General features: G+C 36.1%; 1 protein-coding gene across 3 annotated transcripts in view; it reads left to right on the forward strand.

Annotated features, from left to right (window-relative positions):
* The window catches only part of BTBD9 (BTB domain containing 9), a 117,380-nt gene that overhangs the window by 91,300 nt on the left and 10,171 nt on the right, over nucleotides 1–15,909 (forward strand). For all 3 annotated transcript variants that reach the window (XM_082302903.1, XM_082302902.1, XM_082302904.1), the window contains exon 11: nucleotides 12,225–12,303. In XM_082302903.1, coding sequence (XP_082159029.1) covers nucleotides 12,225–12,303 — 79 coding nt within the window. The remainder of the gene's footprint in view (nucleotides 1–12,224; nucleotides 12,304–15,909) is intronic.

A 15,909-nucleotide genomic window follows, 5' to 3' on the forward strand; every position in this document is an offset into this window, starting at 1 on the left:
GTGCTGCTTTGGGTTGTTTTAATGGCACTTTTAATGTAGTATTTTGTGTAAATTAATAATTCAGTGCTCAAAGGCAGGAACTGACAGGCTACTCCTAACCTTCTTTTCTTCCAGTTTTAAAAGGCTGAAGACAAAAACTGGATGTCTATTATCTTCACAGGGGAAGCTTGTGTACCTTCCCTAAGTGAGAGCCAATTAATGCATACTGGGTGTGTAATTGACAATTTTCACATGCTCTGTGGAGGCTATTTTTTTTTTTTTCTTTTCCACAATAAGCTGTTTTTCTCTACACAGTATGACAGTAATGAAAAACAGTCATGTTCCCTTCTATTTTTAAAAACATTTATGATAAGTGGACTTGACCGTGTTAGTGTCGAACAATAGAGACTTGCACTTGTTAGGAGAATTTGCTGACAGAGTCTGAAAGTCAAATGAAAAACAGAAGATACCAAAGGCCAGTGGGAGAGCCAGACCTCAGAGCTAATGACACTTCTGACAAAATAAATCCTGCAAAGACAAATACTAAGCAGGCTATCATGGTGCTCGTCAACTCAGTATCATTCTTCAAAGTTCTCTTCTTTGTAGTTATTGTGAAATGGATCTAATCTCTTGGCAGCAGGCATACCATGTTCAGTTTAATACTGTGATGGAATTTGGGAGACAATGAATATTGTTTATAGATGGACAGTTCTAAGGCAGTGCATATTAACTGTCTCTGTGGCCGGTTGAGATTTTCTTGTGGCAGGCATTACATGATTTTCAGGAGGTTTATGACATACTGCATTATACATATATTTCTAATTCTTTGTTGTTCAGAATGTTCTGCTGTTATAAATTTTTAAAAGCTTCCAAACTTAATTTCACATTTCCATTGCTTATTGAGTTTTTATTGTATAATAGTTATTTCAAATTCTCAATTCTCAGTTCAGTTCCCCTCAAAATTTTCTTCTGTAGTTTGAGTATAAATCTAATCAATACTTTCACATCCAGCCTCTGGGGTGTGAATGAATGATGCATAATCAAAGTTTATTAACTGTCTTCTGATTAATTTTTTCAGAATAATTTTCAACACTGAGGTTTTTGCTCTTGTCCAGTGTTTCATATTTCTATCCTATGATGTACTATGTGCATTTCAAGTTTTCATTCACTACTGTATTTTATTTGATAATAATTCGCAGGTAAAGAACACTGAGAGAGATCTAGGTCATGCACCTAACAGTCCTAAACCACTTTGCAGGTGTTTTTCCATGTTGGCTGAGGATTTCTAGTGAGAAAGTACTTCTAAACAATGATAGTGGCACAACTCATTGGGATTTTGTTCCTGGGTATACTTTTGTGAAACCACGTTAATATCTATTATGATATGATTATTTCTTCTGCTATAGAGATAATATTTGAAGTGTATTAATATCTTTCCTTGTAACTGCACATGGCACATTACGTACTTATATTTGTAGTTTCTTGTATCTAACCACAAACATAGCACTTTTTTATTCCTGTCCTCTTCTAGTGCCTGCACTTCACTGTATGATCCCATTTCTAGAATTCCCTTGCATCCGTTTGCATTCATCATTCTTTTCCTTAACTACTTTCACAGAACTGTTTCTTGCATAATGAAATGGCACAAACATTTCTCAGCTCTTTCCAACTGCCTGTATGCCTGCCTCACATTTTTTCTGCTGTTTCCCATCAGTTTTGCATGCGTCCATTGTCCTGTCATACCTAGCATGAGAAAACAACTTCTTTCCTAATTTCTGTGTAGTCCTTAATTCTGTCTCATGCCTGAGCTCCCAAGTGGCAGGGTGGAACAGGATATAAGGAACTGCTATTGTACCTCTGATGTCAAGCAGATTACTTTGACCATGCTTCATCCTATTTTACATGAAGTAATTTCACAGCAAAACTGTTCTTGTACCTCTTCTGTCAAACGGAGTATATTTCAACTATGGTCCATCCTATTTATTTCACATGAAGCAAATTTCAGAGCAACTCTGTAAAATCCAGATGCCTGCTCTGGGGTTGCTGAACTCACAGTAGCTACATTCATACAATACAAAATGAAATATATTCAAGCAAGATGTCTGGGAAATTGCTACACTGTTAAGCTCAATTTCAAGTCTCACTTCACAAAAATAAACTAAGAGTTCTCATTAGTGTGTTCATTATGCTGGTAATAATGCCTACTGGAACAAGTCAGACAGATATAAAGGGTCATTTTGTGTAATTATTGAGCTTTTAAGCCCTGCACGATAGAGGCATCGAAGTACATCTTTTTCCCTGTGTTTATATGCTCACTTTTCGAAAGATGCTAATAAGGCAAAAGAAGAAGGACTCCAGCTTCACAGTGCTGTCTTAGTAAGCATAAAGAATTAAGATTTCACAGAGAGAAACCAGAGTTTCCATTTCAGAGCATTAGGAGCCTCTCAGCAGTGTAGAAACTGCATCTAACATTTCATTTGCTAGCTTTTATTTTAGATGATTCTAGCTTGATTGAAGAAAGGTCCAGCTTCTTTAAAGTTACATTTCTTAACAGCAATTCAGGATCTCAAGGTTTTCAAATTGTTAATTTGTCTTTTCTATTTTTCCACTTCTACCTTCAGTTCCTTGTGTTTGCTTTTCAGCCACAAATGTACATGGGTCTTTTGAGCAAGCCTTCAACAGACCAACAAGGAGCTGCAAACTGCAGTGTCTTATTCTCCCTTAAATGTTTTTCCATGTACTTGTTCAGTGCAGCTCTGCATGTACCGTATGCATTAAAGTTTTGCTTTGCTCCATTTTTGCCCTGCAGCTGGCATGTTCTTAGCTCCTCTTCATGCACATTACTGTGAGGATAGTTGTGAAAACACCACAGTAACTCTGACATCAATTTGGATGTTGGCTCAGTTCTGCCTCAGAGAAAATAAGTAATATCAAATTATACCCACAATATCACTACCTGTTTCTTTTAGGTATTGGGTTTTTCCCCCATGCCAGCAAAGACTTGAATGTCTCTTTGGTGAGCAGCAAAAATTGTTAAATTAAAAATAGATACATGTATTGCTATTACCATCTAGAAAAAAATACTCTAAGAAGAAAAGGTAATTCAGTATGTGTAAAATATTTGTTGTTTAGTCTTCTATTCAAAATAAAAAATTGAAACAAACAGTCATTTACTTTCAAGAATTATTATCATCTTGTGGCAGTACCTTGGATTGCCTTCGCAGTCATAAATTCTCTCTCTTGAAGATGTCAGTGCATGCGTGCATATACCCACATGCATGTAGGCATACCCACACATGCACCCTCTCAGCACCCATATAAATAAGTATTACTACCAAAAAAGTTATCCAAATTGTACAACTTGTGAAACTGGCACATTTATCTGCCTGAGATAAGAAAGGAATGCCTAATACCGGAACTGTTGTTTTGTGGCTATGTTTGTTTACTTTGAAATTCATTGTTGTTTAGATACTAAACTGATGAATAAGGGACACCCAAATATTCATGATCTAGGTGGTAAGTTGTTATTTTGTCTGTAGCCCTTTCTTACAGGCAAAATCATTAAATAATATAGCAACTGTTGACATCTCCTTTTACTGTCAGGGTGCCAGTCAGGTGTTAACATATCAAATCTAGAGATTTGCCCTAATTTGGTTGTTGATATTCAGGATCTAATTTCATCAAAACTCTGAAAAGTACACATTTGCTTATGCTGGCCAAAACAGGTATGGTCTTTAGGGTTACAGATGTCTTGTATTGAGATTCATGCAGTATTAAGCCATTGATTTATTCACAATAATGTTTTTGCCAGGACAGATTATAACCATGAACTACAAAGTCGAAGAATTATTATATCTTTAGGTTCATGCTTTGACTATTTCTGCACTATGTGGTATGTGGTCTGTTATTTTAGAATAATGCTTTGGCAGTTTGTTCCATACACTTAAAGGGATGGTGTTTCCATTTTGCTCTTTGCTTTTCTGTTACACTGAATTCCCACAGTAAGAATTTTTTATTTCTCAATAATACTACCTAATTTCATTCCATTATTTTTCCTCTATGCCTGTTAACTAATTTTTCTTTCTTAATGGTTTTCATGTATTTCACATACATTTATAAAATCCTTCTGCCTTTTTCCTGATACCTTGGTTGCTATGTAAACAAGTTTTGCCTGACTTTGTTTTGTGCTCTTTCATCATGAATGATGTTTCCTTTCTTTTTAAAATTGTATTTGTGAAATTTTACCCAGTTCTTTGTCTATAAATTTTTAAGGCAGAGAGTTCCAAACTAAATACTAAAATTCAGTTTACCGTACACCTTTGTGAGGGATTTTCATTTTTTCTGTGCTAAAAGTAACAGAAGAAAAGTTGTATTTGTTACTTTTGTCTGTCTTGGTTCACTTCACTCTCATGTCTAAAATTACTGCAGTCATGGATTCAGGTTCAGGGTTTTTAGTGGATGAGTTTCAATCTGAGGTCACAAGGCTTTCCTTTCTGGCCTTGAGGTTAATAGATAATTCAGTGTGGTAGTAGAAAGGGTAACAGTTTTCCTCCCTTCCATTACCAAAGCTCAGTATGCCTGTATTGCTGTTGGGAGGAGGCACATGCTGATTTACTTTCTTCACTGTTTTATTCCTCTTTGAGGCTGTGGTCCAATTTACTGCATTCCTTGGAGGTTTGACATGTCAATTAGATGTTATCGACAGTAATAGAAGAGCGGTTGCTGTAAATGTGAAGTTTTTACGAGTGGGCCGTGAAATTACACCCAGGGGAATGTAAGAGACAAGTGTGATAAATAGTGTTAGTGTACACACTACAAAGAAACTGATTAATAGGGAGCATGTTTCTGTCTCATATCTCTAAAAGAATTGTTTATACATTTGTTTTTAATCAACTTTTCCATTGGTATGAAAAGTTATATAATAAAAATAGCCCACAATCTGTTGTACGTTTATGGGGAGGAGACGTCTTCAAAGTTGAAAGCATCCGATTAATTGTATTATTGGGTATGTTATTGCATTGGATGGCTTTTTATATCTTTGCTAACAGTGTGAACATCAGGAGCAATAACTATGGGTAATGAGTAAGCACAAAAAACCCAATTCAAACTCTGGGATCATGCAGATTTGTCTTGTGCATGTGTGCTCTGGTGTACACAGAAGGAAGGTGAACTCCCAAGTTGCTCCAGTTCGCAGCCTTCATCTGCTGTCAGCTTCATCTGCCACTGCCATCCCCTAAGGGTGTGTGTGTAGATACTACATGCATGGTTCTTGCCACGACATAGAAATTTGGCTCATGGCATTCTGCCAGTTTCCAGCAAATTGCTAATAATTTAATTTTATGTAAAACTTTAAAATATAAACTAAATTTTTGGGAGTACAGAAAGGCAATCTATTGAAACTGAAAAAAAATGTGTAAGCAGTCTAAATTACATGAGTTTATGCAGAACAGAAACGCTAGCAGTTGCCTACATTGTTATGTGGAAATATTTGAAAATTGATTGCTTCATTTAGTTAGAAAGATAATTATAACATTCAATTTTCCCATTGTTCAGTTTGACTATATTTTAACATTTTCTTCTTGTAATACTTTTTCTAAAAAGTAAAAACATCAGCACTGAGGCTTTGAAAGCAGGTGTTACTATAAAGAGTCTTTCAAGTGAGAAGTTTTATAAAGATGTCAGAAAGCCAGCATAGACTTCATGAAATAGATTTTATGTCAGTATTTTTTTTCTAGTAGGTCTGGTAGGTCTGTTTTGTCAAGCTCACATCTGGTTCCTACAACAAATCCTGTGCAATACGACGTTTATAGCAGTTTAGTAAAGCATTCTTATAGCGGACAGATATTTTGTTTGGATTGGTGCAAGGGACCAAATCATAGAAATTATCCTACAAATAGCTACAAATTTAGTTCAGATGCTTTCAGAATCATGCAATCCTTATAGGAAGTATATTTACAATAAAAACTTTTGAGGGAAAGTTTCCTAAAAGGTGTGAATGCATGTTTTTTACTTGTCAATATATAAAGCTGTTATGAAACAAATACTGCAACAGGTGACTTTTAGTATTTATTATTATTCTCAGATTTATTCTAGACTCTTGTAATATTTATACGAACCATTTTTATTACCTCTCTTAGTACTTAAATTCCTTTCTGGTTGTTTGGTGGTTTGGAGTTTTTTGTGCGAAGATATATAATTGGGTCAGTTTTGCCTCCGTCTCTGAGAGCAGCAGAGAAGAAGTTGTTATTTCCAGCTTGCACCTTCCTTGCTTCCTTACGAATCTCATGCTTGACAGCCCACCTTTTGAGAAAGTGCTGTCATGGTCACAGCATGAGACAGAAACTCAGTTTTAGTTGAAGCAGGCCAGTGGTAGAATTGATCTTAATTGACTTCAATTTATAAACCAAAATGCTGATGACCTTTGATTCCTCACAATATTTTCTTTCTCATGCTTTGTCTTCCCCTCAGTGGCTTGGGAGGCTGGATGGCAAGGGGGCGGCTGAGCTGGCTACTCAGTCTGACTTCTTTATGGGTCTGTCTTTCTGAATAAGTATGTTAAATTACAGCTGCAACAGGAGATGGAGTATTACTTCACTTCATTGTTTAATACTGTTATGGTGGAAAACATGGGTTTTATAGGCAATTTATAAGGTGGCTTTACACCTTTTTGGTATTTTATAGCAAAGAGTATCTGTATAACAATTACTTCTATAGCATTTTTAGTGTGTGCTTCTGTGTTTACTTTATAGGTACTCCATAAGAGAGGTTAGTATGGTATTCATTAACAAGCAGGGGGTGTAACCTATCATGCAGAACATATTGTGGTTCTCCTCAGGTCTCAGTAAGCTTGCTTATCTGTGCACACAGTTTTTTATTTGGCAGAATCACATGCTGGTTACAATTTGCCTTCCTTATGTCAGTACAGTCATCAGACTAATATATAGAAAGAGAACACAATTCTTTTTTCATTTTTCTGTTACCTGCTTTTACAAATTCCATTTAAAAAATACGTAGTCACAGTTGAAAAAGTCTACATCCAAATAAACTAAGAAGTGTTTCATCACTTGCTGTAGAATAAGGCATATGTAGACAAGTATTAGAAAGTAAAATGGAGGTTACATTTGCTTCCCAGTCTGCTTTCCTTTTTTTCCTTGGAGGACGAACAAAAAACTGGAAAGTGAGGAGACATGATGTGCACATTGAAAATGTACCTGCTTAGCCTAAAGCAAGCCTTGATAAGAATATGATATGGTTATCACAGCTTGATGAATGTTAGTTACGCGTAACAGCTTTCTCTTTTGTCTGACATCTTTGGCCTGAACTGGGTTTCAGCTCTCATCAGTGCTGCTCTGGTAAGCCCACAGTGTGGTAGTACTCTGTAGTGCCAGTGGCTCATTAGAAAACCTCAATAAAATATAAGCTTCCACTTCTTTCTTAATTTGTTCTTTCTGGAAGAGAAGGAAATAATGGACAATCACTATTTATGTTCTTAATTACTATTTATATGTAATAAATCTTTAGAAAGATAGCAGCTTTTCTTAGAAATAACTAGGCAAAGATTCCAAATGCTGAAAAAAACCCCATTATATTCTTTAGGAGGTGAATTGCTATTTTGGAGCTATAGATAGTTTAAGGAATAGCAAGGTATTGGTTTAATTTACCTAGACACCTGTATTTCTTTCATTCTTCTTGCAATAGCCTAATAAGGAAAAAGACAAGAAGATATAGGAAGGTTGAGTGATTTCTGATGATCTTTTTCCTTCCTCTGAATAGAGTCTGGTGAAGAGATTGTGAGATGCATAAAGCTATCAGGTTTTCAGCTGTTGCTGTTGGAGAGGTGAAAACTCTTGGCCCAGGAGTCTTGTTTGTATGTTTGAACAGAGAAAGTGATTTTCATTGCAAGGAGCTCTGAGTGAGACAGGCAGAGTCAGAGAATAAGAGAGCAAAAGATAATTATCTAAATTATGTTCAGGCTATTATAGAAGACGAATATAGTTAAAATGTAATTAAATATGACAGGCTCACAGGATGCAAGCGTGGCTTTGGAATGCTAATCATCAATTACTGCATCTCCTTAGGGGAGTCAGGCAGTACAAGAGAGTTAAAGTCGTGTGGCTGAGGTGAGATGTAGAGTGTTAAATGCTGTAGGACTGTAACAAGGCTAATTTATTTTTAAAAATGGAGCTACTAGCCAAACAACTTGTAGTGCTGCATTTCAGCTTGAGGCTCCTGGTATAAATGTGAATATAGTATAGGCTGCTAGTCTCAAGTCCCGAGTCTTCTCTTCGAGATGGAAACCTTAGCTTGACGCAGTGATTATTTCTGTAGTGAAAGTGATGACCAGAAGTGCTGCAGACTGAGCCATTAAATCTAAAACAAATCAACCAGCAAGACAGGTGTCAAAGCAGAAAAAATATCAACACTGCCTGAATATTTAATAAAGCTAAACCCTGAAAAATATATTTGTTATAGGGTCACTAATAAGGTGTACAGAGACACAAAAAGTCACCAGTGTCATTTTATGAGAGAAGTAAATTCTGATAGCTTCTTTATGACTGTGTCCTAGGTAAAGACAGTGAAAGTATTGCCACCAGTTTGAAAGATTTGTTTGTGTGGCATATGGGGAGTAAAGGTGAAGAAATGCCATCTATTACACGGGACTATCTAATCCCAGTCTAAAAATGAAGTGCTTTTGATATGCTTTAATGCTGCTGTATAGTGGTATAGAGTGGCTTATGTGTGAATCAATGCAAGAGCAATGTATAAAGTTTGGAGGAAATTTTTTAAAGACCATCAAAAGCAATTTTGAGAATAGAAAGACTAGCTAGTGTGAGGAAAGTGTGAAGTAAGCACATATGCATGGCAGGACTAGATAAATGGTATGACTACAAAACAATTAGCAAAATAGAATTTCTGCAGAGAAACTGAAATTATTAAAATAGTACCAGCAGAGATAACTAGTAATAAAAAAGGAAGGTTAAAAAGAAGCTTAAAGATTACCTATGATGTCTTTAATTGAGGAACACCACTGAAAAATTGTTATGGCTTTATACATTAGAAGAATTCTAAGTAAATGAGTTATATCAGCAAAAAAATGCAAAAAGAGGTCAGATATGCCTTGATAATGTTCTGTCAGTAATCTCTTTTCTCATAGGGGTATAGTTAAATGCATAAATTATCTCTTTGCTGCATAATTGTATCTGTACTGGAGAGGTATTGCCTTGCATGTATTGACATTCTCAAATGTACTGTTGCAGTCAAATCCATACAACTTTATAGTGAACAACGTTTGCCTTGCTTATTTCAAAATGATTCTTTCCAAATCCATTTGGCTTGCTTTCTATTTTGTTTTTCTCCTTTTTGCTAAGGAAATAAAAAAGACACCTAATTTTCTCATTATGCAATCCAGTACTAATTCTCTAGTGGCAATATTCTTGAATTTTAATAACTCTTCTACAAATTGTCTATAATTTTGACTTTCCAATGGGAAAGGAATAAAATGGACAGATACCAAAATAGTAAATATTCTTAGGAACGAGTTTATTGAAAATGCTGTATCTTCCTTCAAGTCTCACACCCTCAAGAATTTTTTTTATTCTCTTCCATTATATTTTAATATTATTAAAGGATTGATTATAATCCAATCCTAATAATAGCATTGTAGCAGAAAGTAAGGACTTGCAGTGCAGTGGGAAGTGAAAGAACATAGGAACTGCCTGGAGAAGTTGATCTGGAAGCATGTCATCAAAACAATCTTCAGAGACGTTTTTCTCAATCTCTCTTACTATCTGTCACACTCTTCAGCTATATTCCCAAATAAATGCATCAGCTTCCCTGTTACCACATCATAGGACAGGCAATGGCATTTACTGCCATGCTTGGAAAACCTGCACTGAGCTCTTGCAGTGAGTATTTGACCAGTGCTCAGAAATAGACTCTTCTCTCTTCTCTCCCCTCTCCCCTCTCCCCCCTCCCCTCTCCCCTCTCCCCCCTCCCCTCTCCCCCCTCCCCCTTCCCCCCTCCCCCCTCCCCCCTCCCCCCTCCCCCCTCCCCCCTCCCCCCTCCCCTCCCCTCCCCTCCCCTCCCCTCCCATCTCCTCTCCTCTCCTCTCCTCTCCTCTCCTCTCCTCTCCTCTCCTCTCTCCTCTCTCCTCTCTCCTCTCTCCTCTCTCCTCTCTCCTCTCTCCTCTCTCCTCTCTCCTCTCTCCTCTCTCCTCTCTCCTCTCTCCTCTCTCCTCTCTCCTCTCTCCTCTCTCCTCTCTCCTCTCTCCTCTCCGGTATTTTCTTGTCACAGAACACAAATTCTACATTAGTGTCTAGGAAGGCACAGGCTCTTAATAGCTTCTTTAGGATTTTAAACTCTTTTATTTAGTAGAGCTTTAAAATATTTTCCAAATCACTAGAAAGCAAATCTGGTTTTTACATCACCACTCTCCTTGCATAAAGTTTGCATATGTGAATGTCAAAGCATATGCATAATGCAAACTATGCAATGCTTTGTTATGAGAAGTAGTGTTGTGATCATCTGTTTGTCCCAGCCTCTCATCTTTGGAACTTCGCAGTTTAAGGTAACGAGTGCTGTTTGGCCATGGAGATTAACTGACTGGCTGTACTAGGGGAATGTTAGAAGGAATCTCAAGAATCATTCTCCTGTTTAGGGGGGAAATGTTTAAATCATAATAATCTTCCAGGTCTTGAAACAATCAATAAAATAGTCCATTCCTGGTTTATATTTTATTTACAGCATGAAGAAATAGCCTGAGCTTTAAAGTAGAGGTATAGCCACATAAGGAATGTAAGTAAACCATACCATTAGGTAGATAACTGCTGTACCTCTGAGGCCTGCCACAGACCACACCTTTCTGTTATCATGAATGACTGTTAATTACACCCATTACCTCATGGAGTAAGACCAGTAAACTACTTGAAATTAGGACTTGATTGGGTTTGTAATCTTCTTTAAGCAAATATAACCAGACAGCAGTGATAAAAGTAAGTTAAGCCCAGAAATGCTATGTTTGTGACAAAAAGAGTTTTCTCACTAAAGGAAAAATCAAATGTCTGATAGTCAGCAACCAAGCTGGTCATACTGTCAGGCTTTGGGGTAGTCTGATGGTAGTGACTGGTGTTCTATTCAAGTTTTGCTTTGGTCCCTTTTTCTTACATGAACACTTCTGAAGGTATTCAGAACCCATTCTGGAAAACTATTCAATGTTTTTTTCCATACTAAGTTAATCAGGTTAGACCTAACTTCATTTTATTTCTGAAGCCTTCTGTGATAGAGAAAGTTAAAATTTGGCTGAAAAGTTAAATTCTGTATATTTTGTTTTCATGTTTTATGAATATGAAATAATTTAAATTTTAATGTGTTCAAGTAATAATCTAGTGTTGTGGAAAACTGGTATCAAACTGAAACCTCTAATTCCTGGTATATTTTATTTCTTCTGTTTTACTGTCAGTGTTCTGTAAGCAGAAAGTTATGGTGTTCTTTTCCTGCTGTGTATTAGGCTACTTGAGGTGTTGCACCTCACTCAGGTCAGATGAGTACGAGTGAGGAACACAGATTACAGAGGTCCCAATGTACCTCTAGTGTTCTCTAGCCCAAAAAGTTATACACCAGCTCTGGGAGAGTGGTCTGTTCTCCTCACTGTTGCTGTGTCAGGATGGGGAAATGCTCACAACCTGAACTGCAAATGATGCTTTATGACATTTGTAACTTCCTGGAAGGACCTTGGCCCACACAAGGAAAGCTTGGTTCCTCTTCCTCTACTGCTTCACTTAGAGTATGAAAAGTCTGAGGTTTTAGGTGGTTTGGTTTGGGGTTTTTTCTCCCACAGTTGTAATTTTCTTTACCCAAGCTCTGGTGATTCCTCATGAACAGGAGGATGAATTGAATTGAATTTATCTGATCCTTCATTTATCTAATACAGTCAATATAAGTCAAAGATTTTAGACTTTTGATCCAGGCTTTTTTTCTTTTACCATTTTCTTAACTTTCAGCAATATTATGATTGTTGTCCTTGCACAGAAATTATAGTGATATACATATGAAATCACATAAGCAGAGTCAAGACACTTAAAAATCAGGAAGGAGTACTGGAAAATTGGGCAATGAAAAGTGTTGCTCCATTTGCCCTGTTAAGTGATAGTAGTACATACTGTCACTTGAACGCGTTCTGTATATTTTACTGCAGGCTTTTGTGACTGTGTTCAATATTTGTATGTCCTTCTGAATTTTCTTTGTAGATCCTGGCAAACAATCACTTTTGATAAACAGCCTGCATCTTTTATCAGAATAGTTGGAACTCGCAACACAGCTAACGAGGTAAGGAACTTCTAAAAAACCCTATACATTAATATACCACAGCACAGTTTTTCATATCTTGCAGTGAAATTGATAATGCCTTCTCAAATGTACATACTTATCTTTTTGCTGAGGCAATCTAGCAAAACACTTGAACAGTGTTATCATCTGTTCCTAGTTTTGACCTTTCCACACTACCATCAAATACTCCTATTGGGTTTGTTTTTAAATTAATCTTTATTTTGATGAACAATTAAAATGCCAATTTAGTGCACTAGAGAAAGGTGTATGGTCTCTGATATACTTGAGTTTTATCACCTGTATATTATCTTTTTAATTAATAAAACATAAGAAAAATCTCACTCATAAGAAAATCTTATTTGCGTAAGATTCTCTTATAAGTAATTTTCATATCTGGTAAATCAGTTGACTAATAGTGGCCAAATCAAGAGATTTTTTTCATTTTATACAGAAAAAAATACTTCATCCTAGCCCATCAAGTGCAATATCATCCCATCTTTGTTTACTTGTGCTTCTCTCTTTTCTAATCATTGTGTATTGTCTCAGATGATTTTACTCTTGACTTCAGTGAAACAATTTACAATATGTGAATTTAAGAGTATATGTAAGTCTTTGTGAGATTAGGATTCTATAGTATGAGATTATAAGAGGCACCAGCAGCTGGTTCCTAAGCACTGGGAGCACTGTCCAATAGCATTGTCTGTGTCCAGTTGTAGTGCAACTCTTGCAGAAAAATGCAGCACCAGGTATCAACATCTCAGCCAACAGCTGGAAAGTAGCTGACCAACCAACAGAACTGGGAATACAAATATTTATTTTGTGTTGCTGAGCGCTGTCTCCCACCACATGCAGTTCAGCCTTAATCAGTGAGTCCTTAGAATCAGTCAGAAGCTGCCTATGGGGTAGTACATGTGTGAAGAAGGCTTCTTCCATTACTGATCCATACTGACAGTCTTGTTTCCTCTCATGCCAGTGTTTGTAAATTCCCAACTCTTTGTTAAAAAAGAATGAGGTTCATTGCATAAACTCAGCAAACCAGACTACAGGAAACATTGCTTTCAACTTTGAATTCTTAAAGGCAGCTTTAAGCCCTGAAGAGCAATGGCCTTTTAGGCATCATTCTAATTTCAAATTGGTTACTATTTGCAAGGAATTTAATATCCTGTGTAATTTATATAGAGCGCTGCATAACTAGTGAAGATGAGTATGGATAGAGGTTCATGTAGTGTCTCAGTTGAATTATAAGCACATGCTGCTCTTTGTCTTTTCCTTTTTTGTCTTTAAAATATGCATCCAACACTAATTTCGTTTTTATTTTTTTTAATTATTTCTCCTAAAGCCTGTACAGGAGGAACATTGTCAGTGTGCACATATTACTAAATTACATTATATATATATGTATTAAATAGAGGGGCTGTAACATTTGGTCATAAATTTTAATTTTCTAAAGAAAGCAGCAAGATATTTTTCATATTTCCAATTTAAATAGTAACAGTGTAACCAAAGTCTTGGTATTTTCTATAGTCTCAGTAGTCTCTTCAGTAAGAATACAAGCAGTTTCCAGAATTACTTGCCCAGAACTACTTGTACAGTATGTCAAATCTTTCTCATTTTAAATAAAATATACTAATGGCAGCATGTTCTTATCAAGGAGTATTACTGTAATAGGTACAAAATACTCCTTACTTGTTCTACCAACACATACCTTTGAACTTTGAAACACAATCTGTACATCCCAAAGGGAAGAGTTGATTTTTGGAATTGAAAAGAAATACCATAAAATGTTTCCATTTAATGAATTCTTTAATCTTTTGAACTCATCTTTTCCTTGCCATGTTTTTCAAGTTTTGAAAGACATGATGTTCACAATTTTTTTTACCTGGAGTTTGAATAGTTTTTGGTATAGTAGAACATGATAGAAGTGTAACTTTCTGTTTTCTCAAGCTTACACACATCCTACTTTTATAGAGAAAAGAATTATTTCTCCTTGTCATCACTTATTTGTCAGACAGGTCACCTGATAGTTTATGTAAGTTTTCTCTTGTTTTTTCTCTTCAGTATTACTGACCTGGAAAGGACACCTAGTTGCTGATGTGAGAGCTTTATCTTACAAATTACTGCGCCAGTGTATATGCACTTGGCCTTCCTGCTTTGTGTGTCCGACCTCTCTTAAAATACCCATGAGAAGTAGGACACAATGTGTGTCACAGGATGATTCTGAACTGTCATCTTTTTCTTTTGAGAGAAGCACATGCAAGATTGTTTGTTTTAGTGATCCTGTTCTGAAATGCTTAATTCTGATACTGGATGAAGCAGCTGGGCTCGACTGTGCTTCTCAGGCTTAGGCTTCTCTCACATGCAGTATTCTTTATAAGCTGAGGTGGCAGAGTAACTGAGAATAATGTTCTAAATTCACAGGCTTGTCAATATGCCACACGTTTTGACCATTAAGAATTTAATATGAAAGAATCGGTAAAAATGAAAGTCACAATTTAAAATTGTGCACTTCTTTCTAGACTAGTACTAGCTAAATTTCAGTGCTATGTTTAAAAAAGCTGTATCACTATGTAAAGTGAGGTTTTAAATGAGGTTTTAAATGAGAAACATTATTATTATGGGATACATTAGACAAAATCTTTTCACTTAAAGACCTCCATCAAGGAAAGCAGCACTTATGGAGGTGCACTGATGAGAGAATGTTCTTTACTGCAAGGCCTTATCCTGAAAAGTGCAGCTGGAAAAAATTACAATAGCTGTTACTTTATAAACATGGGAGTGGGATGAGTACAAAGGGGACTTTTCTAGAAGTGTAGCTAAATACAAAAATTGGCTTCTCAAGAACTGTAGCAGATGGAGAGAATTCATGCCAGTATAGGAATTAGTTCAGCTTTAGGAAAAAACAGGAGAAATGCAGAGGAAAACCATTTTGTGCATGTGTGTCTATGTGTGGGTGCGGGTGCAGATTTGTAATCTGTTCATATATGTATATATAAAGGCATAGCAGTACATCTTTATGTGAGCAGGAGTGTATATATAGAAATGTAAGCATGTATTGCTATGTATCTGCATAAAAACCTTACACTGAGGGGCACAAGAAAGTATAATGGGGATTAAAAAAAAACCAAGCAGTGACTGAAGATTTTTTAAATTTGTTTTATGTATGCTGTCAGAATTCAAATTAGCTAGCTACATCCTCAGAAAAGAGCTGGGGCTACTGCAAACATGTCAGTGCAGATGTCTGGTCAATGTTCACTTGAGAAGGGATGGTCAAAAAGAATAATAGGATTTTAGGTTGTATTGAAGAAAATATAGAAAATACAATATTCTGTAGTCTTGTATGAGTATGCAGTATATCCATGTCTTGTTTATGTATTAGATTTTGCCCATATTAACTTAAAAGGGTCTGGGAAAGGGCAGTTAAGATTATAAGAGATTACCTTTGTTTGTGAGAAGAGCTTTAAAGACCTGGTCTACTTGCAAGAAGAATAATAGAAGATGTCATAAAAGTATACAAAATTAAGACAAGATAATAAGTTTAAAATTCAGGATTTAATATTCATCAAGCTTTAGCTTTAAGACTACAATGCATGTAGTAGCAAATTTTAA

Source organism: Coloeus monedula, assembly GCF_965178545.1.
Source record: "Coloeus monedula genome assembly, chromosome: 2".
Taxonomy (NCBI): domain Eukaryota; kingdom Metazoa; phylum Chordata; class Aves; order Passeriformes; family Corvidae; genus Coloeus; species Coloeus monedula.